Source organism: Montipora capricornis, chromosome 1, assembly GCF_036669925.1.
Source record: "Montipora capricornis isolate CH-2021 chromosome 1, ASM3666992v2, whole genome shotgun sequence".
NCBI lineage: Eukaryota > Metazoa > Cnidaria > Anthozoa > Scleractinia > Acroporidae > Montipora > Montipora capricornis.
The window spans coordinates 1,159,819-1,179,818 of record NC_090883.1 but is presented as its reverse complement, the minus strand read 5'-3'; the positions used below and the strand labels follow the sequence as shown (position 1 = coordinate 1,179,818).

At 38.9% G+C, this 20,000-nt stretch overlaps 2 protein-coding genes across 3 annotated transcripts in view; one reads left to right on the top strand and one right to left on the bottom strand.

The window, feature by feature from the left end:
* Nucleotides 1–20,000, bottom strand: part of LOC138044349 (fibrinogen alpha chain-like) — a 217,976-nt gene that overhangs the window by 182,658 nt on the left and 15,318 nt on the right. Inside the window, exons 4-5 of one of the 2 annotated variants that reach the window (XM_068891146.1) lie at nt 17,487–17,636; nt 15,084–15,772 (exon numbers count right to left, since the gene is read on the bottom strand). In XM_068891146.1, coding sequence (XP_068747247.1) covers nt 15,261–15,772; nt 17,487–17,636 — 662 coding nt within the window. In that variant the 3' untranslated portion in view covers nt 15,084–15,260. Of the gene's footprint in view, nt 1–15,083; nt 15,773–17,486; nt 17,637–20,000 lie in introns of those variants that run through there. The other variant, XM_068891755.1, reaches the window with a different exon arrangement.
* On the top strand, nt 1,924–12,111 carry LOC138039214 (COMM domain-containing protein 3-like). The gene is made up of 7 exons (XM_068885534.1): nt 1,924–2,037; nt 3,611–3,674; nt 6,350–6,384; nt 8,095–8,155; nt 9,395–9,451; nt 10,646–10,705; nt 11,979–12,111. The coding sequence occupies exons 1-7, from the start codon at nt 2,012–2,014 to the stop codon at nt 12,036–12,038; spliced, it is 363 nt and encodes a 120-aa protein (XP_068741635.1). The 5' UTR covers nt 1,924–2,011; the 3' UTR covers nt 12,039–12,111.

Below are 20,000 nucleotides of genomic sequence, written 5' to 3'. Positions count from 1 at the left end.
GTGGAATGACCCTAAAATACAAAGATACATTTTACAATTAACTCTCTCACTTCTACATCACTCTAACAATTTTGTTTATTTCTAAAACTGTTAGGATATTACCCACACAAGAATGAGGGATTGAGGTAAAAAATGATCACGAGTTCAATGCAAAGCAAAATACCAGAAAGATTTGACCGTATATCCTCAATTAAAGAGAGTCTGAGAACTGAGGACTCTACATGATGCACACTGACAGTTAACACCAATTAGAAAGCAATCCTCTCTCTTTAACAAAACTACTTAAAACCTTAGCAAGTCAGCTTCCATTTTTTTCTTTATTGGATAAATTGACCTTGTCCTCTCGTATTGATTTGAAAGATCTTGTGACCCACGACCATTTAGTCTTACCTCAAACATAGCTTTGTCTGCCTTCTTGAAGTACCAGCAGTACAGCATGCAATTTAGAAAGGATGCTTTCAGCGACCTCGTACACACGAATCTCATCGCTTGTTTTAACCGCTTTCTCCACGCGCGCTTTGCACCTCATAACACTGCACTTATCAGGGCATTAGTTTTCTTGAGTCTGCAAAAAAAAAAAGCTCGTATTATTTGATTATTTACGAAGGTATCGAGCCTATCTAATGACAAGTTGACAACACAAAGTTGATAATGTTTAAGGTCCATGTTCACTCAAAAGACATTGCGTGCTTGTGTTGAATGGTTCCAAATGGTACTCGCCACTGATTTTCGGATTTTCCGTCTGTGCGAAATTTTAACACAAACGCGCAATATCCTTTGGTGAACATGGGCCTTTAACACCGTTGAAAATAACTGGATGGAAGTTCAAAGTGATAAAGGGTAGTTTGGCATCTCTCAGATATGATAGGCTGTAGTACTTGGTATTGAAATCTGGTTACAGTGTGCCAGTGTAAGGTATGTTAAATCTTAATTTTAGTTTGGATAGAAAGACCCATGATAGAAAGCCAATCATATGTTTTACCCTTTCCGACACAGCAGCTGTTTGCACCAGGAGGAAAAAATCATTCCTCAGGCATTAGTGAGAATGATGTTGTCGCGTCACAGACGTATTAGCAAAACGGACTTATGTCCTGCAGTGCTGACAGTCGGTGGGGAAATGAGATGGGTTTATCAACTTGGGTGATATATGGTTCACCGGAGTAGACTATTGGCAAAGTGTGAAAAAGGTTTCATCCATGTCAACTTGATTTGTTTTGCAAGCAAATCTATGGGTGAACACTCATTGAAAAAAGAGTCTTTGTGTATGTTCTGGTGCACAAAACAATTGAAACTATCGCCTTCGTTTCTTCTTTTTTTTCACAAAGTTTTGCATGTGTAAGAAGAGGGTTTGGGCATCCCAAGAACACAATATCCCACAATACTTTGAAATCTCTGATAAAATTGTTGTCTTTGGTACCAATTGAAAAAGAAGCTGGTAAAATAATACAACATTCAAACATCGTCAAACTATTCTGCACGAAAAATATTTTCTTCTTTGGCCAACTCCTTGACTCCAATGGAGGTTTCTCTCGCGTGATGCTTACAAAGCAAATTATGCGTTGCTATGTTAAGGATATCAGAGGCATCCCAGGAAACAATTAATTACAATGTTAGTTTACCACACATGCCGCTGTGACGTCAGGATAAAAATCGTCATCTACCAACACAAATTTTAGCTAGGGTTAAACTCTCAACTTCACCCTACTATATACCCCAACCCCAAATTTTTTTTCGCTAAAATGAATCTTTGCACCTGTTCGAAACGCATTGCGGCCATTTTTTTCCTTTTTCTAACAAATCCTGCCATTTTATAGGCTTCGAAAGTTGCGAAAATTTTGATCAAAGTGATACTTTCACAGTTTGCAGGGAGTACATGTACATTGTATGGAAAAAAAAAAATAAATTATCTGCATTTGTTTCCACAGATGATGAAGATATCGCTAGCGTTGATGTTGCATCATTAAAGCAGGGATACGCTGGTCTAGTTACCCTTGTGTTAGAAGCCGTCAAGATGGATAGTGATTCGCCCACTATAAGGTACCAAGTCAATGGGTTAATCACTCACTGAAATCACTCCCCATTGAACCCTGCGACTCCCAAGCCGGACTGTTCAAAGTTGGTTTTCTTTTTCACCTTGTAGATTATTGTTGCTGGCTTAACCCTTTTGACCAGTGGGAGTGAGACTTAACTAATATAGGGCCAACAAATTATTTTACTCTGTCTAACGCCAGATGATTTTACTCGTCAATGGGGAACCCCCGGGAGTCAATGGGTTAAGACATGTAATTTGTAAACATCCAACTGCATATTCAGTGCAGCTGTTTTATGCATACTGGTATATATGGATTGTTTTTCACTCTGGATGGTCCAAAGAACTGAGTTTTTGCAAAATTACCTAGTCTTACAAAAAGTAGTGTGAGAATAGAATATTATTTTTTCCCAATACTGAACAGTAACTGATTTACTGTCTGCAGCATGTACACGACACAACTTCCCTTTTTGGGGAAAGGGACGAGACGGGATTGAAGGCTGAGAGAATGAATGAAATAATTTATGTACATGTGCATAATTATTGCAGATCAATTTTTTTTCTTGTTCAAATTTTTTTAAACTACATGTAGTTCAATTTTGATTTTCCTCTAGTTTGTTTCAGATTATGTTAATGAATATTAGACAAAGAAAAATCAAAAATAGTTTTAAGCCAAGGAAAATTTTGAACCACAACACACTCATGTATGCCAATATTTTCATGGAGAGCGAAGAAGAAGAGATAGATTGTAATCTTTTAACATCTTGTTCAAAGTGTTGTTTTAAAGAACCTAATAAAATGTTTTGTGGACTACAGTAGGCTTAAAGCTCACACATACGTGTTCCAGTACACCTGTACTAACATTAAATTTGGACACATACTAGACACTGTACGGTACCGTAAGTGTAATGCATATGTCAATGTGGAAGAATTCTGTGCTGGATGGCAAAGCAGCTGTTTTCCATATATTACAGTAAATGTAAATCTCTTTTTTATATTTTTTTATTGCTTAAAAGCATTTAAATCACTCTCAAACCTCTTACCTACAACTGTAAAATGTCAGTGGCCTCAAAATTGACATTCTTCCTAATTTTATTGCACTCTTTCCTTTTCTCAAATTCTGGTATCTATTTTGTCACAACCATTTTTTATGATTGGCAACTGAAGGTCATGTGACACGGCCATACATAGATGCCGGCCTCTTCAACAGATCCTGCTGTCAACAGAAAATTAATAGTGCTTAAAAAGTATCTTTTTTTTTTCCGGTGGAGAAAAAGCTGTTTAATCACAGACAGAATCTGGAAGGAAGGTTCTCTTGCTCTTTTTGGCTTAAGCAACTGTTAAATAGTTAGGATCAAGCTGTAATCATGCCATCTTGATAACCAAAAGTCAGTGCCTTCATGATTAAGAAAAAAAATTCCTCCATCACATCCAATTCAGCATTCAGTAATAAGGTTTGACAATTGTATGTGTATGAACAAACTGGCCTTTAATTTTAGCAGTGTGCATACTTAGCTATTCTCATAATAATTTTTTTTTTCTGTTGGAAAAAAAGTATTGTCCTTCTTTGCTTTTAATTAGTTCTGTGTTGGAAGACTGCAAGTGGACCAGTGATAAAATAGAATACTTCTCCAAATATTTCCAGGTATGCATATTTGTAACATTGATTTAACTGACAACTATTACTACTTACCGGTACTTGACACAGTGCTGTGAAATTTAATAATTTTTATTACATGTATTACAATTAAACAACATGTCTTCCGTCCTTGTGAATAAATTCCTTTAAGCGCGCCTTGGGTGAGATGATACACTGTAATCCTCTCATATCCAACAAGCACAAGTGGATAAGTCTTCCCTACATTGTACCTTATTTTGTAAACAAAAAAACTGATGGTTACAGTTACTGATATTATTTTGTAGAGCATGGAATAAAATTCATTATGGCTGAGATCCCACTATCTCTGTTAACAATGGTGTTACAGTGGTGTCATTAGCTGTTTCAAATGGGACCGGCTACCTTCCTAAGATCGTTCTCAGAGTTTGTTGCCAACACAACCCAGCAAAATAATAGCTTGTGTACAAGGAAGGGGTTAATGGGTTAATAATTTAAAAGAGAAAAAAGACAACAACATTGTTCGACAGTTACATGTACTTTCTTACTACTGTAACAGTAATTTGCCCTTTGGGCAACCGGTTTTGTTTTTTGATTGCCCATGGCTTTTTTTGGTTGCCCACCTTCTCAAGACCTGTTGCCCAATTTAAAACTCAAGGGAGGCTTGCAAAAATGTCATTTTTTTTTTTGTAAAATGTGTGTAAAATTATTGGGTTTGACAGACCAACTCAACTCCTGCTGTGTGTCCATGGTGTTCTGACTAGTAACCTTCACAGTTTTGCTTCGACAAGCATATCTTTAAGCCATTTTTCTTTTCGATAAGAGATCAAGGGAGATTCCTTATCCCTTAAATCTCTCTTTGAGATTTAAAAAGTTAGTTGAAATTGCGTGAAGAGATGCCAAAACCATAAAAACCCTGTAGGCCGTGTATTAACTATTAGACACTTTAAAATGTGCTTGTAATTCATAATAATTTAATGAAGAAATGGTTACCGTACTTACGTGTATTGATTATGCCGGGAATCCCTGAGCCTGCGTAGCAGGCGTTTAAGGGGGAGGGGTCAGGAGAGAATTCGGGAAGAAAATGACGGGGAAGACTGGCTAGGAATCCCTGAACAAATAACAGTACCCAAGATCATTTTTTAGGGCATTATACTACTGTACACTTACCACAATAATGCGGATGGTGTCATTGTTGGTTGTAGACTTACAAGTACATGTACTGTACTGTAACTCTAAGACTACTTGAACCTACAATATTTGAGTTGACCATTGACAACATGGACAATAGCAACTTCTAAAAGGACTACATGTATAAATTACATGTATTATTGTTTTTTTGCTTAAGATACATCATGAACACCCAAGGGTAATGAGGGTGCAAATGATGCTTTGAGGAACACAATAAACAATCATATAATAATAATTTATTACGTCTAAGAAACTCATGTCATTGTTATTATTATAATTATTGTTTATGTACTGGTTTTAGTAACCATGCATCCAGAGCTAATCATTTTGTTAATACTATGTAAAACCAGATTGCTGTCACAGTGATAAAACATTCAAAGTACTGTATGAACTTAGAAAATTAAACAAATACGGATATCAGATTTCCAAGCATTTTCATTGGCTTGCCGGACACAATGCTATTAGTTCATATACCTGCTGTACCTAATATGGTCAAGGAACACGTCAGCAATAAAGTGAGCTGAAAACATAAATTTTTGCAGCACAGAGAAAAAAATGACCCACAAAAGCTGTTTTGGACTGGACTTGACCAAGGCAGAAATCGATGCTCTTAATTAGTGGAAGAGTTGTTGATCCTGGAATTTATAACCCATTGACTGCAACAGTTGGAGTCGGACTCAATAGATTTTACTCTGTCTAATGCCAGACGATTTTACTCGTCAGTGATGACAGTCCAAGGAGGTTCGGGTGTCAATGGGTTATTAATTTTAAAACAACCGACCTAGGGGTAAAAGTTAAGAATCCGATCCCACCAACACGTCGGGCAACACGTCGGCCAACGCGTCGGTCAACACAGCACCAACACACTACCGACACGTCGGCCGACACACTACCGACGCGTTGGGCGACACGCTACCGACGTGTACAGACTCACAGGCACAGCACGCAGCATGGTGCGGGTATAGCGGAGCAGCGAATTGTAAACGAAGTGACATACCAGAGCACCCTGGAGAGGCTGGGAGACCCGAAACTTTCAGTTAAAAGGATCGAGCAGGAGTGCCGAAGGCAGCTGGGCGACGTGTTTGCTGACGCGTTGGTGGGATCGGATTCTTAACTTTTACCGACCTAGGTGGGTGAAGAATTTTATTTTATCTATTTCCATATTCTATCTTTGGAGGGAGGAAAAACTGGGAAAGTCAATTTTATTTTATTCATTGTCTCATCAAGTATGATAATAAAATAAAATAATGGGATTTTTTTTTTTACATTTTGTCAAGTTTCGCGTTCAAAAGCAAACTTTCTTAGACAAGTTGAAACAAAAAATCAAGCTCATTAAATTCGCAGCTTCACTCATCACTTACTAGTGTCCTTGGTTACCATGACCATGGTCAAGAGATTCTGCCCACTCCCGCAACCAATCAGATTGGTGGATTCTCGGCCTGTGCCTCACAATCAAAGAAATAAAATGAATATTATTGTTGATAATAATGAATGATCTCAGTATTGTATTTCAGGAATGTAAACCAGAGTTGGAAGCTCTACTCTCAAGGTTTGTTTTATTTCTGTTCTTTAGTGGAAAAGTCAAAAAACAATAATTGAGGGGCGGGGAGTATAAAAGGAACTTTATTTATTTAAGTCTTCTCGCACTGAAGCACAAATTGGGGACACTGTAAACTGAAACCGGTTCTTTATTCATCATATGCATAGATGCATAGTGACATTAGGCCTCACTTGACATCCTTTACGATATAATGTACACACACTACTTAAAACAACACTCATTTACACTTAATACTTGGCTTGGGCTAAGCTGATTTGTCCTCAAACTGCCACGGCCTGCTCCCGTCTGGCCTTGTAGCTAAGTCAGTAGAGCAACGGTGATCTACATGTAAACGGGAGGTCGTGGGTTTGATTCCCATCCAGGTCAGAGATTTTTCTCTGTCCTTGGGTGATGCATAAGAAGTTCCTGATGCATATGCATTGTGGTGTTAGGCCTCACTTGATGTCTTTTACATACTGTACATGTATATGTATGCACTCTACTTAGGACAACACTCATTTACACATAAAATCGTTGATGTTGGTTTTTAAGGAGAGGGGAAAACCGGAGAAAAAAACCCCTCGGTGCAGAGTAGAGAACCAACAAACTCAAACCCACATGTTACGCTGAGTCTGGGAATCGAACCCAGGCCACATTGGTGGGATGCAAGTGTTCTCATCACTGTGGCATCCCATCCTCATTTACAGTGTATATATTATTGGTATCACTATTTCAAGGCAAAGGTTTGCCTGATAGTACATGTAGTTTTTCATTTTGCTCAAAATGTCTCATAGTCTGTTTTCATGATCTATGAAAATTGATAGAAACAATCACTTCTGTGTGTTCTCTCCTGTTCTGCTGGTATGGGTTTAGGTGTTGTTAATAATAAATACAACAATGTAGCTTTGTCAAAGGGACACGGCAACATTGAACAAAACAGAAAATCAATCAGGTTATTGTGTTACTTTTAGATTAATCTTTGGATAATAGTTCTTTCAATAACTGTATCTTGTTGGGATGGCACAAAATACTTTAGCACCTGCCAGGCATGTCCAGCACATGCAAAGGCTGTTCTTCCTTGTTGTATTATAAAGGGCCATTGCATTTTAACATCAAATTATTGGACTAAAAGTTAGAGAACTTTGTCTATGAATTAATAGTCTCAGTGTACCCGTCAAGTGAGTAGCTCCAAGTTAAATCTTGTTTACTAAAAGAAAACAAGGATGGGTCCAGTGTACACAATATTATTGTTAATTTAATGAAACCACCACATAGCATACTGCCAGTAACAATTTCAGTAGTGTAGCAGCTCTCGTAACGTATAATTTGATTGGCTTGATACCCAAGCCGAAAACAAAGCAGTAACGTAGCAGCTCCCGCAACCTGCTATTGTTTGGTATTGTAAACAGCTTCTATTGTTTATGTCTACGTCATTTTTTCAACTGTTTAGTCTTTTGTTTTTGGGTTAGGGTATCGAGCCATGCAATCACATTATACGTTACGAGAGCTGCTATATGACTCAACAATTTTTAATTTCTAGAGCTTTGTACTGTCCCTTAAAGTTTGAGATACATGTACATGTACATGCATGTGTTTTACACCTTACTCCTTGAATCCACCCACCTCAACTCATAAAATCTAGAGCTTTGAGGTCAAAGAGATAGGGAAAAAAATAGCACTATACGTTCAGATAAGGAACTTTATCTTTATTACTTGCAGGACTGGAAGTTCATATCCTCATATTGTTGATGTGGATTGGAGATTAGACTATTATATAAAGGTACACGAAATAAAATTGTTTCAACAAAAGTGATTGTTTGGCTGTCTGAGAAAGTGTAAGTTTTGCATCCTTCTGCCAGAACTGGAAAGGAAATTTGTTGCAAATGTAGAGTAGCTGGCATCTTTCGTTTTATTATAATTTTAATCATTGTCTACATGTATGGTAATAGACTTCTTTCGCCTTGTATTCCCTTTGCCGAAGATGCTTTGCTCGTTTTGATGAGGACGTTTAAATTTCAGGGAAATTAATGGATTTGAAGTTTAGTTGCCTTTACTGGTTCCGAAGATTTTAGATGTTTTCACATTCACAATTATTCCAGGCTTTTGTGGCATTGTGCGAATGAACACACCAGATTCTCGGCCTTAAGCTCAAAATCTGGCCCTTCCAAACTTTTTCCTTCTTAGACAACTGACTTAGCTCCACACTTACTCTCTCTCTTTACCCAAGGTCTAAAAATGACTTGTACTAGAAGGGAAGCTTCAGAGGTATCCTTGAGATCAACTGGCATCCCAGGGAAAGTGCATGTATTATCATCTAAGCTGCTTCATCTTACAAAAACCAGGATAATTAAGCTCTGGTCTAACCCTAAACTCATAGCGTCTTAACAATAAAATTATTGAGACTTACGTAGGGCACTTTCCATGACATAATGATCAATTTCACTTTCACAATGCAAGAAAAAATCCAAGCTAGGAAATTTCTCCTAAATTTCTCTAACATTGTAGTGTCTCTAATATTTCAGGCCAAAGTGATCCACAACTTTGGCTCTGCAACAGTAGAGATAATTCAAATGTTGAACTTTGATGTACTTTTCAAAAAGCAAGCAGCAGTGTTTTAAAAACACAAGGCGTAGCCTAATGTGTTTTGACTTAATAAAAGCATTCCACAAAAAGTGTCTCCCTCGGGAGTACAAGCAAAGGTTCAATTTGTGAGAGGAAGATATTAGCATACATGTACATGTATATAAAAAAAGCCAGGCCTTATTACTATTCTTTGTATAAAGGGTTCTAATGAGGAGTGTCTTATCGGGTTTAAAGCTCAGGGTGCAAATGATATTTAATGGTTGGGTTCATGAATTATTAACGAGTTTTTGAAGGTGTTTTAACAATGTCCAATAATAAAGCAGTGTTTCATCTCTATTATGCAACATATACAGTGTATCTAGTAAGCGAGATGCCTTGAAACCAGCCAATGAAGTACTTTAAATTGAATTCTGGACTTTTCATCCTTTTACTCTAGAATAATCAAATGGAGAAAGTGAATCAACCCACCTATCTTATCACATTAAAAACTGAGGTATGTGTATCTTCTGAAGGTTGCGGAAATATGTGATTGACCTCACGGTCATTAGAAAAAGCAACAGCCTTAGGTTACACCACATGCATTGATTCCTTTGGTATTTTGGGTCCCTATGAAATAAATGGAGTCTCCAGCCTGGGTGATACGTTTTTCCAGAAACGCTACATTTTCGACAATCTGGTCAAGTGTGATTTTTGTTTTCAAAACTCACGTCACGTGCGGTAAATTCATCAATAGAGGTTTTTCACGGCAGTCATGTTGCATGGTAGGAACAATAGATTCTTTTTCCTGTGGGAACAAATGTTCTTTTTAATGCAGAACATTTTCATTTTTCCCGCCATGCAATATGGCTGCCGTGCAAAACCTCAATTGGAAATGTGGACATCTAACAATTTTCCAAGGAAAGTTCATCGGAGTTACTGGAAGTGAAAAAAGATCCTGAAAAAGTATGTCACACGTGTACCTTCACTTATACTCACAGGCACAAGCTCATCAAGGGGAGTCCTCCATCTCCCTTACTTCGCCTGGGAGTCAACCATTTCCTGAGTAAATTTGTACAACCCCTTCCTTAGGAGATTCAGTGGCACGCTCACTGGTGTAGAAGCCTATCTCGCTTGCGACATTCAGCGTGCCCACTGTTGTAAAAGCCAAGCTATCTAAGCTTCAGGGGAAAAATGATACTTTTCCTGGGAAAAACCAGTTCCTAAAAGTAAATTTACTCGGGAAAAGGTTGACTCAAGGAATTAGTGGAGATAGAGGATCCCCTTGATGAACTCCTGTCACAGGACAGTTATACTGCAAACGTATTTTGTGTAAGATGGGCTTAATAACTCAGTGGTAAGAGCTGATGATCATAGACTCAAGTCCCGTTCAAGCCTGGATTTTCTCAGCCTTTTTCACCACTGCTAGAGTTGTTGTCCTTTGTTCTAGCAAAGGGTACCAAAATGAAAATGGTACTCTTTGTTATTTGTTTGAGCAGGTTGACGTTTTGGCAGCTATGCAGCTGATGTGGACCTCCTATACCCACCCACCCACCAATGCACTCACAATGGACAGCCACAACACAAAGAACTCCATTCCCTACTGATTTTGCATAATTATGTCCCAAACCCTTTCCCCGTGTTTTTCACAGTGTCGTGAAGTGCATTAGTATTGTAGATTGACTTTCTTTTTTCTGTATGCTTAATTCAGGAATCGGGAAAATCGCATGGAAAAGATGTCCAATTTTCCTGCTCCATGGAACAGCTACAGGTGAATTGCTTGTTGTTTAGGGACCGTGTTATTGTTCCACATGTTTTTGAATGCAAAAAAAGAGGTAGGCCGCATATCTAAGATTAAAGTGCCCCTAACCCCAAAATGTTTTTTTCGCTAAAATGAATCTTTGCACCTGTTCGAAACGCATTGCGGCTATTTTTTTCTTTTTCTAACAAATTCTGCCATTTTATAGGCTTCGAAAGTTGCGAAAATCCAAGCATCTTTAGTTCACGACCGAGTCAGAAGGGGAATGGGCCTATTCCTGATGTGACGTCACAATCTACTTTGCATGCATGTTTACAAAGAGTTAATGCAATGTAAATCAGTTTGTGACGTCACATCAGGAATAGACCCACTCCCCTTCTGACTCGGTCGTGAACAAAAGATGTTTGGATTTTCGCAACTTTCGAAGCCTATAAAATGGCAGAATTTGTTAGAAAAAGGAAAAAATTGCCGCAATGCGTTTCGAACAAGTGCAAAGATTCATTTTAGCGAAAAAAACATTTTGGGGTTAAGGGCACTTTAAGACTAAAAAGCCCTAACTATGCGTCAAGATAAATATGGATAGTAAGAATAAGAATAGGCAAAAAGGTTTGCCGGATTTCCTCGTTTGCGCCAGATTCCATTCCCTCTCTGATTTCTGGCTGGATTTGTCTTCGGTGGTCCCGAATTCAACTCTTCTGTACTTTGTAAAGAACCAACAGGTTGCCTCCTTTCAGTTGGGGTTTTTAACTCTGCTTCGATTGTTTTGGCCTCTTTCCTGATTATAAAGTGAAATACCTTTACATTGTAAACGAGTTTGATGGCAAAGTACATTTCAACTATAAACAAAGCAAAGACATCAACACTGATAATTGACATTGAAAACTGAAATTGACACCGACATGCCATGCACCGACATATTGATATTGAAACTGACACTGATTGCGACACTATAACTGACATCAACGTCGACGTCGGCATTGACATACACTGATATTGACGCTCACATCAGCATTGACACTGCTGCTGACACTGACACTGTAATGTAGACACTGACTGACAGTAACCGACATCAACGTCAACGTTGACATTAATTAACACTTTTGCTGACAATGACGCCGACGCTGACATGGAAATTTAACCCACCTTTTTTTTGTATTTTACACCACTCACGTATTGCATTGTGCGCTATCGGCAACAAAAACTATCGTAGTGTAGTGACCGTCAGTAAGGTTAAGCATTCCTTCGAGGCCATTAACGTTAATTTCTATGATTTTTGTCTACTTAGGATTTGGTTGGAAAACTGAAAGATGCATGTAAAAGTATCGAGAAAGCAGCTGTGATTTAAATATTATTCTACCAAGACTCTCTCTGACTTCATCAACCACCTAATATTTTTATAAATAAACTGATGTCGTTTATTTGTTTGTTTCTTTGTTGAATGATGCTTTGCTCTTTCGCTGATAGCATTAGCTAAACAGACTGAAGGCATTCTCGTCACCAGAGCCTCGCATCTTATGTCTGCGCATGACCCAAGGCTCTGGGAAAATCTAACTAGGAGTTCTTATAGCCAAAAATTGGCTCACTCCTCGTACTAACATGAATGCAGCAATCAGCCACGCTTTTCAGGGTTCTTCTCTTTTCAGAGCTCTTCTCTCCCTCAGTCATGCGCAAAAGAGAAGAGCTCTGAGGTTGAGATTTAGACTGATGGATGAGATGACCTTTTTTTTACATTAATAAGCCAGGGACGACGGGCCATTTCCGAGTTCATGACTGCCTCCTCTTCAAAAAGAGTCTAAGTGCGAAGTTTCTCTTCTTGAAATAAGTTTTCATTCTTATCTAAATTAGAACTAATTACCATCACAAAAACTTCGCCGTTAGACTCCGTTTGAAGAGCATGCCCATGGAGACTCAACAATAGGACACAGGTTGACTCCAAGCGTTTACACTAACAACCATTACATACCACAGAGGACAGAACTCAACACCGGGAACTCTCTTTGCAAATAGTTTGTGGGTTCTTTTACGTCCCACAGGGTTTGGTATGAATATTGAAGGTTGCTACGGTTTATCGTCCTTATCCGCGAAGACTAGAGAGTCTTCTCCTCAGTTATTTAAAGACCCTGAGTGTTAGTCGGGCTTGAGTTTTTGATCCGGCGACCTACCGCACTGCCGCACAGTAGTCCAATGCTGAACCAACTGAGGGGGAGGGGAGGAGAGGGGAGAGGAGGCGGGGGGAACCAGCCTCTGGTATAATTTCTCGCTGATTCTAAACCTTTTTGGATCGGGCTCTCGAGCTGCATCAACAACAAGGGCCTATTGTTTGCATAGGAATGTCATTCAGTTCCCTTAAAGGATTAAATTTTCACAACATTGTCTCGTAAGCCGTCATGTGAAAAGCTTTGCTGTTAAATCATGGAATCAGATTGAAAGGACGGGTTTCATGATTCACAAAGAGAAATATAGAACCAAAATATAAAGCTATATAAGGAGAACCATTTTGTTCAACAAAAGGTACAACGCAACTCAAAACATCGATTGCCTGTGTCATGATGAATACACCTGCATTGTCTTTAGCAACGATCATTTGTTGATGTCAAATGGCAAGAGCCCAGTTCAGAGATGTTGGATGGTGCGAGGACAGTGAGAAATAAGGCTATACCGAACGGGAAATAATGTACATAGTCAAGCTTTCTTAATCGCTGTTTAGATAAGTTCCTTCTCGTCCCATTCAATTCCAACTCTTCCCACAGTTACCAAGTTTTTGGCTATTTGTTTACCACATGAATAATAATTGACAATATGAGCTTCATAGGCTTCGCTTCTACGACCAACGGGCGGTTAATATTTCGGCTTTTTAAACCTTGAAACGCGACCACAAGACCTTCAAGAGATCAACAGCTTGTTTCTCATCAGGCATGAAAAAGATTTAGCATTAACACCTGTGAAACTCAAAGTTAAACGAGTAACTAAAATGGTGCTGAGCATGCGTCTTATACGTTCATGTTATTTTCGGCGACTGCAAAGTTGTGACGTTAGTGAGATCATTCGCCTCCTTCCGATTTGGCTCGGGTTTGATTCCCAACATGTGGACGGAGATTAATGGGCCTCTTCTCTGTTCCGTAAGGTTTTTCTCCGGGTACTTTGCGATTTTGTTTTTTTTGTTTTGTTTTTTTTTTTTTTGCTCATGAAAAACCAACAATTGACTTGACCTGCTCTTAATTTCCCGTGATATGGTTTGGGTCACAACCTTCTCAATTAGTATAGCACTTATGGTCAGCTAAGTGAGATTGATGATGATGATGACAAGACGTCGGCTTTTGAGGACAGCAGTGACATATCACAGAGAGTCTTGCATAGCCAATAAAGTTACATCTTACCCAAACAGTTACAGGTTACCTCGATGGTATTTCCTAGCACAAAACTTGAAGATGGATACAATTATCGAAGAATGATTGCGACACGCAAATATTCATTTTAAAAAGAACTTCTGTTGGACTTGCTTTTTCCTTTTCTAATGCTCTCTGTTTTGCAGCTTGTGCAGTAGTGTTTGGAATTTATTTGGAGTGCGAGACTGACGCACGCACCAAACGGGAAACGCCCAAGGGAATGAGAAAGAACGCTCTCCTCTCTCTCTTTTTCGTGAGTGCCTTGAACTCGTCTTGAATATAACCACGCTTGTTGTGGAGAAAAATGTACTCCGAAACTTTATCGACAAACAAGTTTTGATAGAATACATTGAATATCTTTATTTAACAAGGAAAACCGGTTATTTATCTTGACAGCAAGATAAACAACCTCTAGCAATATAGGGGAAAATAGTACATAAACACATTCTTTTTTGTCACCTCCCAGCCTATAGGGCTTTTTAGGCACAACAAATAAACAACCACAATATATAGGAAGCAATTAAGGCAACAGTACTACAAAGACGTTCGAAAATTCTGTTATCTTATATGCTAAATAAAACATGATGTTCAAAATGTCTATTCTAAAAAAGAAGAAGAAGAAGAAGAAGAATATGTGAGAATGCTAAATTAAGTCTACAAAGCGAAGAAGGAATTACGTCCCATACGTTGCAAGGAATCAAGTAAATTCCATAAACTTTTAAGGTTTTGTAATAAAATGTTAAAACAGTATTGTGACGTACTATGTAAAATAGCAAAGTCACCCGTCACTTAGGCCGTCAAATTCAAGGAATATAGTGTTGTTTTTGTACTCTATGAGCTGAATTCACCTCTTCCTTTCAAAATTTCACAAATTATGTCAAAGCGGCGCCTCTTATTTCCACAAAACGTAACAGTTTTATGCACAATTTTTTCTTCCTAGACGGGCATAGTAACAGTTTTGTTTTATGCTTACACATTTATCACCACTTCCTACAACAAAGCTATTTATATGTGTTTTTTTTTTAATTAATCGTCAAAACACAGACATACATACATGTATAAAATACTCCTTACACACTCAAAAAAAGCAATACCCTGTTGTTGACTACAATACTTACATTGCTTATGATACGGATTTCTTGAGTTACTAACGATGCAGTACTCTATTTGCTACAATAGATCTAGCGAACATATATTTTCCAAAAATCTCCGGCAGATACTCCCTTGTTGAAGTCATCACATTCCCATCTGTTGCTCGGCGGTTCAAGTAACCAGTGATATGTGCTGGATACAAAGGCAACGTGGTTATACGATCTCATTTCGTCCACGGAGGGATGTCCCCATTTTCCCCCATACCACGATTGGCAGGCGGTCGCTAACATCGAGTTGTCATTTTCCATTCGCACGAACGATCCACACGAAGAAGGCTTCACATCCGTCTGGCCAGCAAAGTACCGGACTACAGATTCGCCGGAGCTGTTAGTAACTGTACCCACGTGAAATGTGCGCCCCAGTTTTTTACTGCAATAGAATCTTATTTGTCTGAAAGGCAAGTGTGCGAACAACTCCTTCAACGCGGTCTTTGAAAGAACCATCTCATCGCTTGCTATTCCGAGGTAGGAAGTCTTGACTGGAAGCTCAGCGGGTGGAGTTGAGCTCTTCATTACCAAGCTTGAGATAAGCAGCCATCCTCCTAAAATAAGAAAACAGTGATCATTTGGTGCGACGATCAAATCAAAAGGTTAGCGCAGTGGAGGTTAAGGTGGAGTGTGGATTCTTGCGTTTCTCGTAAAGTGAGCAAAAAATTGCAAATGCTTTGGACAGGTTTCTAAAAAATGATTTGAGAATTTGTTAGTCTGCTTATCAAAATTCGTCAGATGATTTTCGCAATAATTGAGACCCGGCCATTTAAACGCACTCACACAAAAATGACGGAATAAGCAAAATACTTGGAAATATATTCCAACTTTTCACGGAATAGTTGTTTCCAAACTCTCAAGTTCCCATTGATTGAGAACATAAAGCTCCCAATGTAAAATCTCCGATACAGACTAAGTTGTGATCGATTTCAATTGCTCCCTTGACTGATCGTATCCTCCCCGATAAAAAGAAAGCTGGACGCATAGGCAGCAGAACGTGTGGGTGATTTTAATTCTGAGGTTTATGCGTTGCTACCGGTCGCGAGAAATATCCTTAGACATAAAATAGCACCTTTCCTGAATGGAAGTTGGAAAGATTATCACAGTTCGTTGAGCATCGATGGGCAACTCATATTTAGCAGTTTAAACGAGATTAGAGCCCAGTACCACGCGGTTGCTCTACCAACCATTGGGAGGCGGCAACTACAAAACACAGGTCACAAGGCACAGGTTTCTATTTTACCAATACAGAAACAACCCTAACCGCGTACCAATGCTAACATTAGACCTAAAGACTCTTGGATGTTTAGGATTATTTCTGTATTGGTAAAACAAAGGTTAATTTAATTTAGCCCGCACGATCGACGTACGAGGAGAACGAAATGAATTTTTTTCGAATTTATTCCGCAGTTCGAAAACATCTTCCCTACAGCTTATTAACGTAAACGTGGTGTATTGCAGTCTCGCCTGATCGACCTTTTGTGACCACCTTCTTGCAATACATATGGGGGAGTTTTAGTTGATCAAAGGAAATTTACTTGATCTTGCATGACTCTTGCATAAGAAAAGTAAAATAAAAAGCCAGCAAAATCTTATGGCTGTATTTATTAGAATGACTACAAAAGCCAAAGCCTTAGAAGTTTGCTGTGTGCGGCTCTTTCAGTTGATTTCCATAGCCACTTTGACAATGTTATCATCAATAAGAGGATAGACGTATAAATAACTGAAGTCAATTTGTTAAATAGAAAAACCTCTATCAATTCCCAGGAAAATAAGTAAACAACGAGACCAGCATGCAAACGTATCTCTTGGCGAGCTATCCTTGCTGCTTCCTTTATTGTTTTGTGTTGTCTGGTTATGAAAATTCTTAGACGGATGTCTGGGGTTATATTACTCAACTGGATACGATATCAGGAATGAAATGATCAAGAGAGAAGATTGTCATTGTTGAGCATTATCACGAGGAGAGACGAGAGTTGTGTAATGCGAGGTGTGGAAATGGAGTGGAAGAGGAGACAGGAAGAGGAAGGCCAAAACAAAGTTGGATGGAGAACATCAGGAAATATATCAGGAAAAAGGACTTGAAGGTAACGAGTGGAGAATCCAAAGTGAGAGGAGAAATGCCCAGAAATGCCCACATAGAAGAAGGAGGAGGTGTGTGTAAAAGAGAGAAGAAGAAGAAGAAGAAGAAGAAGAAGAAGAAGAAGAAGAAGAAGAAGAAGAAGAAGATTTGCGATCTCTGTCTCTGTAGAAAACACTGTCTCTTACCTCCGTTCGTTGTCATGTCACAGTACACTTTCAATGGGTTGCCAGTCTTCTTAGGGTCGATCCAGTACTTTCCGTCTCGAAATGAATCTCCAGAATCCAAGATGTCTTTGCAGGATTCGGCAGGCAGATAAGAATACAGTCCTCGTTTCACTTTGTTATAGAACAAAACATCATTACCAGTTAATTTTGTAACATTTAATAATATTTCTTAGGCGCAAATTAGCATGTGAATATGATCAAATGAACCTGCCTGTGGCAGAATATAACTTACCTTGGTTGAAAACTTGATAGAACAAAAGAAATTAAGTAAAAAACAAGAAATAAATCAATCTGGCGAGAGAGGAACCACTACAATGAGTGTGGCTTTAGCTTGCGCGTGACGGAATAATTCGCTTTCCGGCAAGTCGAAAGTTAAATCTTAAAGACTCCCGAAAGGCGGCGTTAACTTTTTATTACCGAGGACGTTTAGGGCATGAAATTCTCTCCCTTTTTCCATTAATTTAATCATGCTCCTAGTGTTTCAGCGGTTTGAAATTTTACTACATGCTCATTACACGACCAAGCTACGTTCTCTTCGGCTGACAAATTTAAAGATACACCGGTAGCGCACTCTTTTGGTACTCGCTCTTTTTCCCTTTTATAAACGTTTTGTTGTCCGATCTTTAGAAGGTGCTTTTTCTTATAATTCTAGAAATTCAGTGGTTTTCATCCTCGTGACAAAGCGGTTATGCTGGATGGTAACGGAGCGTTTTCACTCAAGTGACCAGCAGACATAGTGAATTACTGAAACAAAAGAAAGTATTTGGATAAAAATAGAGTTCAAATCCCAGAGGATTAGTTTGGAACACCAACGTTAACATGGCTGCCGTGACGTCATGTGAAAACGCTCTGTACACTGATACAATTTCTTTTCGCAGAATTTGCATAATAATTAACAATTATTCCACGAGCGCGCGTTGGATATGAGATAACAATCATATCCAACAAGCGCAAGTGGAATAATTGATCGATATTTTATACTGTTGTAAATTCCTTCCTTCCTTCCTTCCTTCCTTCCTTCCTTCCTTCCTTCCTTCCTTCCTTCCTTCCTTCCTTCCTTCCTTCCTTTCTTCTTTCCTTCCTCCCTTCCTTCCTTCCTTTCTTCTTTCCTTCCTCCCTTCCTTCCTTTCTTTCTTCCTCCCTCCCTCCGTCCCTCCTTCCCTCCCTTCCTTCCTTCGTTCCTCCCTTCCTTCCTTCCTTCCTTCCTCCCTCCCTCCCTCCCCCCTCCTTCCTTCCTTTCTTCCTCCCTCCTCCCCTCTCTCCCTCCTTCCTTCCTTCCTTTCTTCCTTCCTCCCTTCCTTCCTTTCATTATTTCTTTCTTTCAGTTTGAAAATATGTGAAGTGACCCGCTTTTCAGCATGATGATAATTACGAGAATATCAACCCTTCGGATATCCCATTCCAATCAAAATGCACGAGTGAACCTCGAGTGTACCTCTTTCATTGTCCCAGCAAGCACTAGTGATAATCCTGAGCCGTAGACAGTACTCGGAGGCAAACCGAGGCACTTGCCTCATTCATTTTTTCGTGAATTTTTTAAAATAATGCGTGATTCCAGTGTTGTCTTTAAAATGTACTTATCATAAACAACTGAACCATTGCCTCAGTCATAATTTTTTTTTCTGGCTATGGCCCTGTGAACTTTTATCAGGGATCCTTTGCTTACATCTTTTTTGCCTCATTAGCATAGGGCCATGGTCTTCTAGAACGAGTTTCAATCGAGTCTCGTAAAACCAAAACCAAAGTAGTTACTTTGGCTAATCAAAAAGAACGGAGACAATCCAGTAAACCAATCAAAACTGGAAGTAATTATACGTAGCCGACACAAAGCGCGGGAAAATGTGCACGTGCGAGCCACGATTGTTTTTGGTTTCACTTCTAATTGGTTAAAAAAGTGGCGGGAGAACTCTCAACCAGTCACTGAGTGGCGCAATGCAACGTATTCAACCCACCAAGAGAAATGTTGTTAGTGTTGCTGCGAAGTTCTATGATTCCTTTACATTCCTTTCACCAATCATCTTAGAGTTGAAGTTGTTCTTCCAGGAACTTTGCAAAACGAAAATTGGTTGGGATGACCCCCTGAATCGAAAGCCTTGACATTTTCAGACAGTGACAGAATGAGTATCAATAAAGCTACTGTGGGACAGCATAAGAACAAAGTCTGGCATGAGATGAGACACCTTTTAGTTACTAGTAAAAAAATGAAAGCACTTTATACAAGACAAAAAACTTTAGAAACAAATCCTTTTACTGATGTATCACTCAATGTGACAAATTTCACTGAACAAAAAGCATTTAACGAAAAACCAGTATCCTGAACCCATAGAACAAGGTGTAAAAGAAGAAAATAGTGCCAAATTTTACTACTCAAAAGTCACTGAAAGACAGCATTGTTCATTTGAACTTGAAGAGCCATGTCTCCTTATAAGTGGAGACTATTCTTGGATAGGAGCTAGTATAGATGGTATCAGAAAA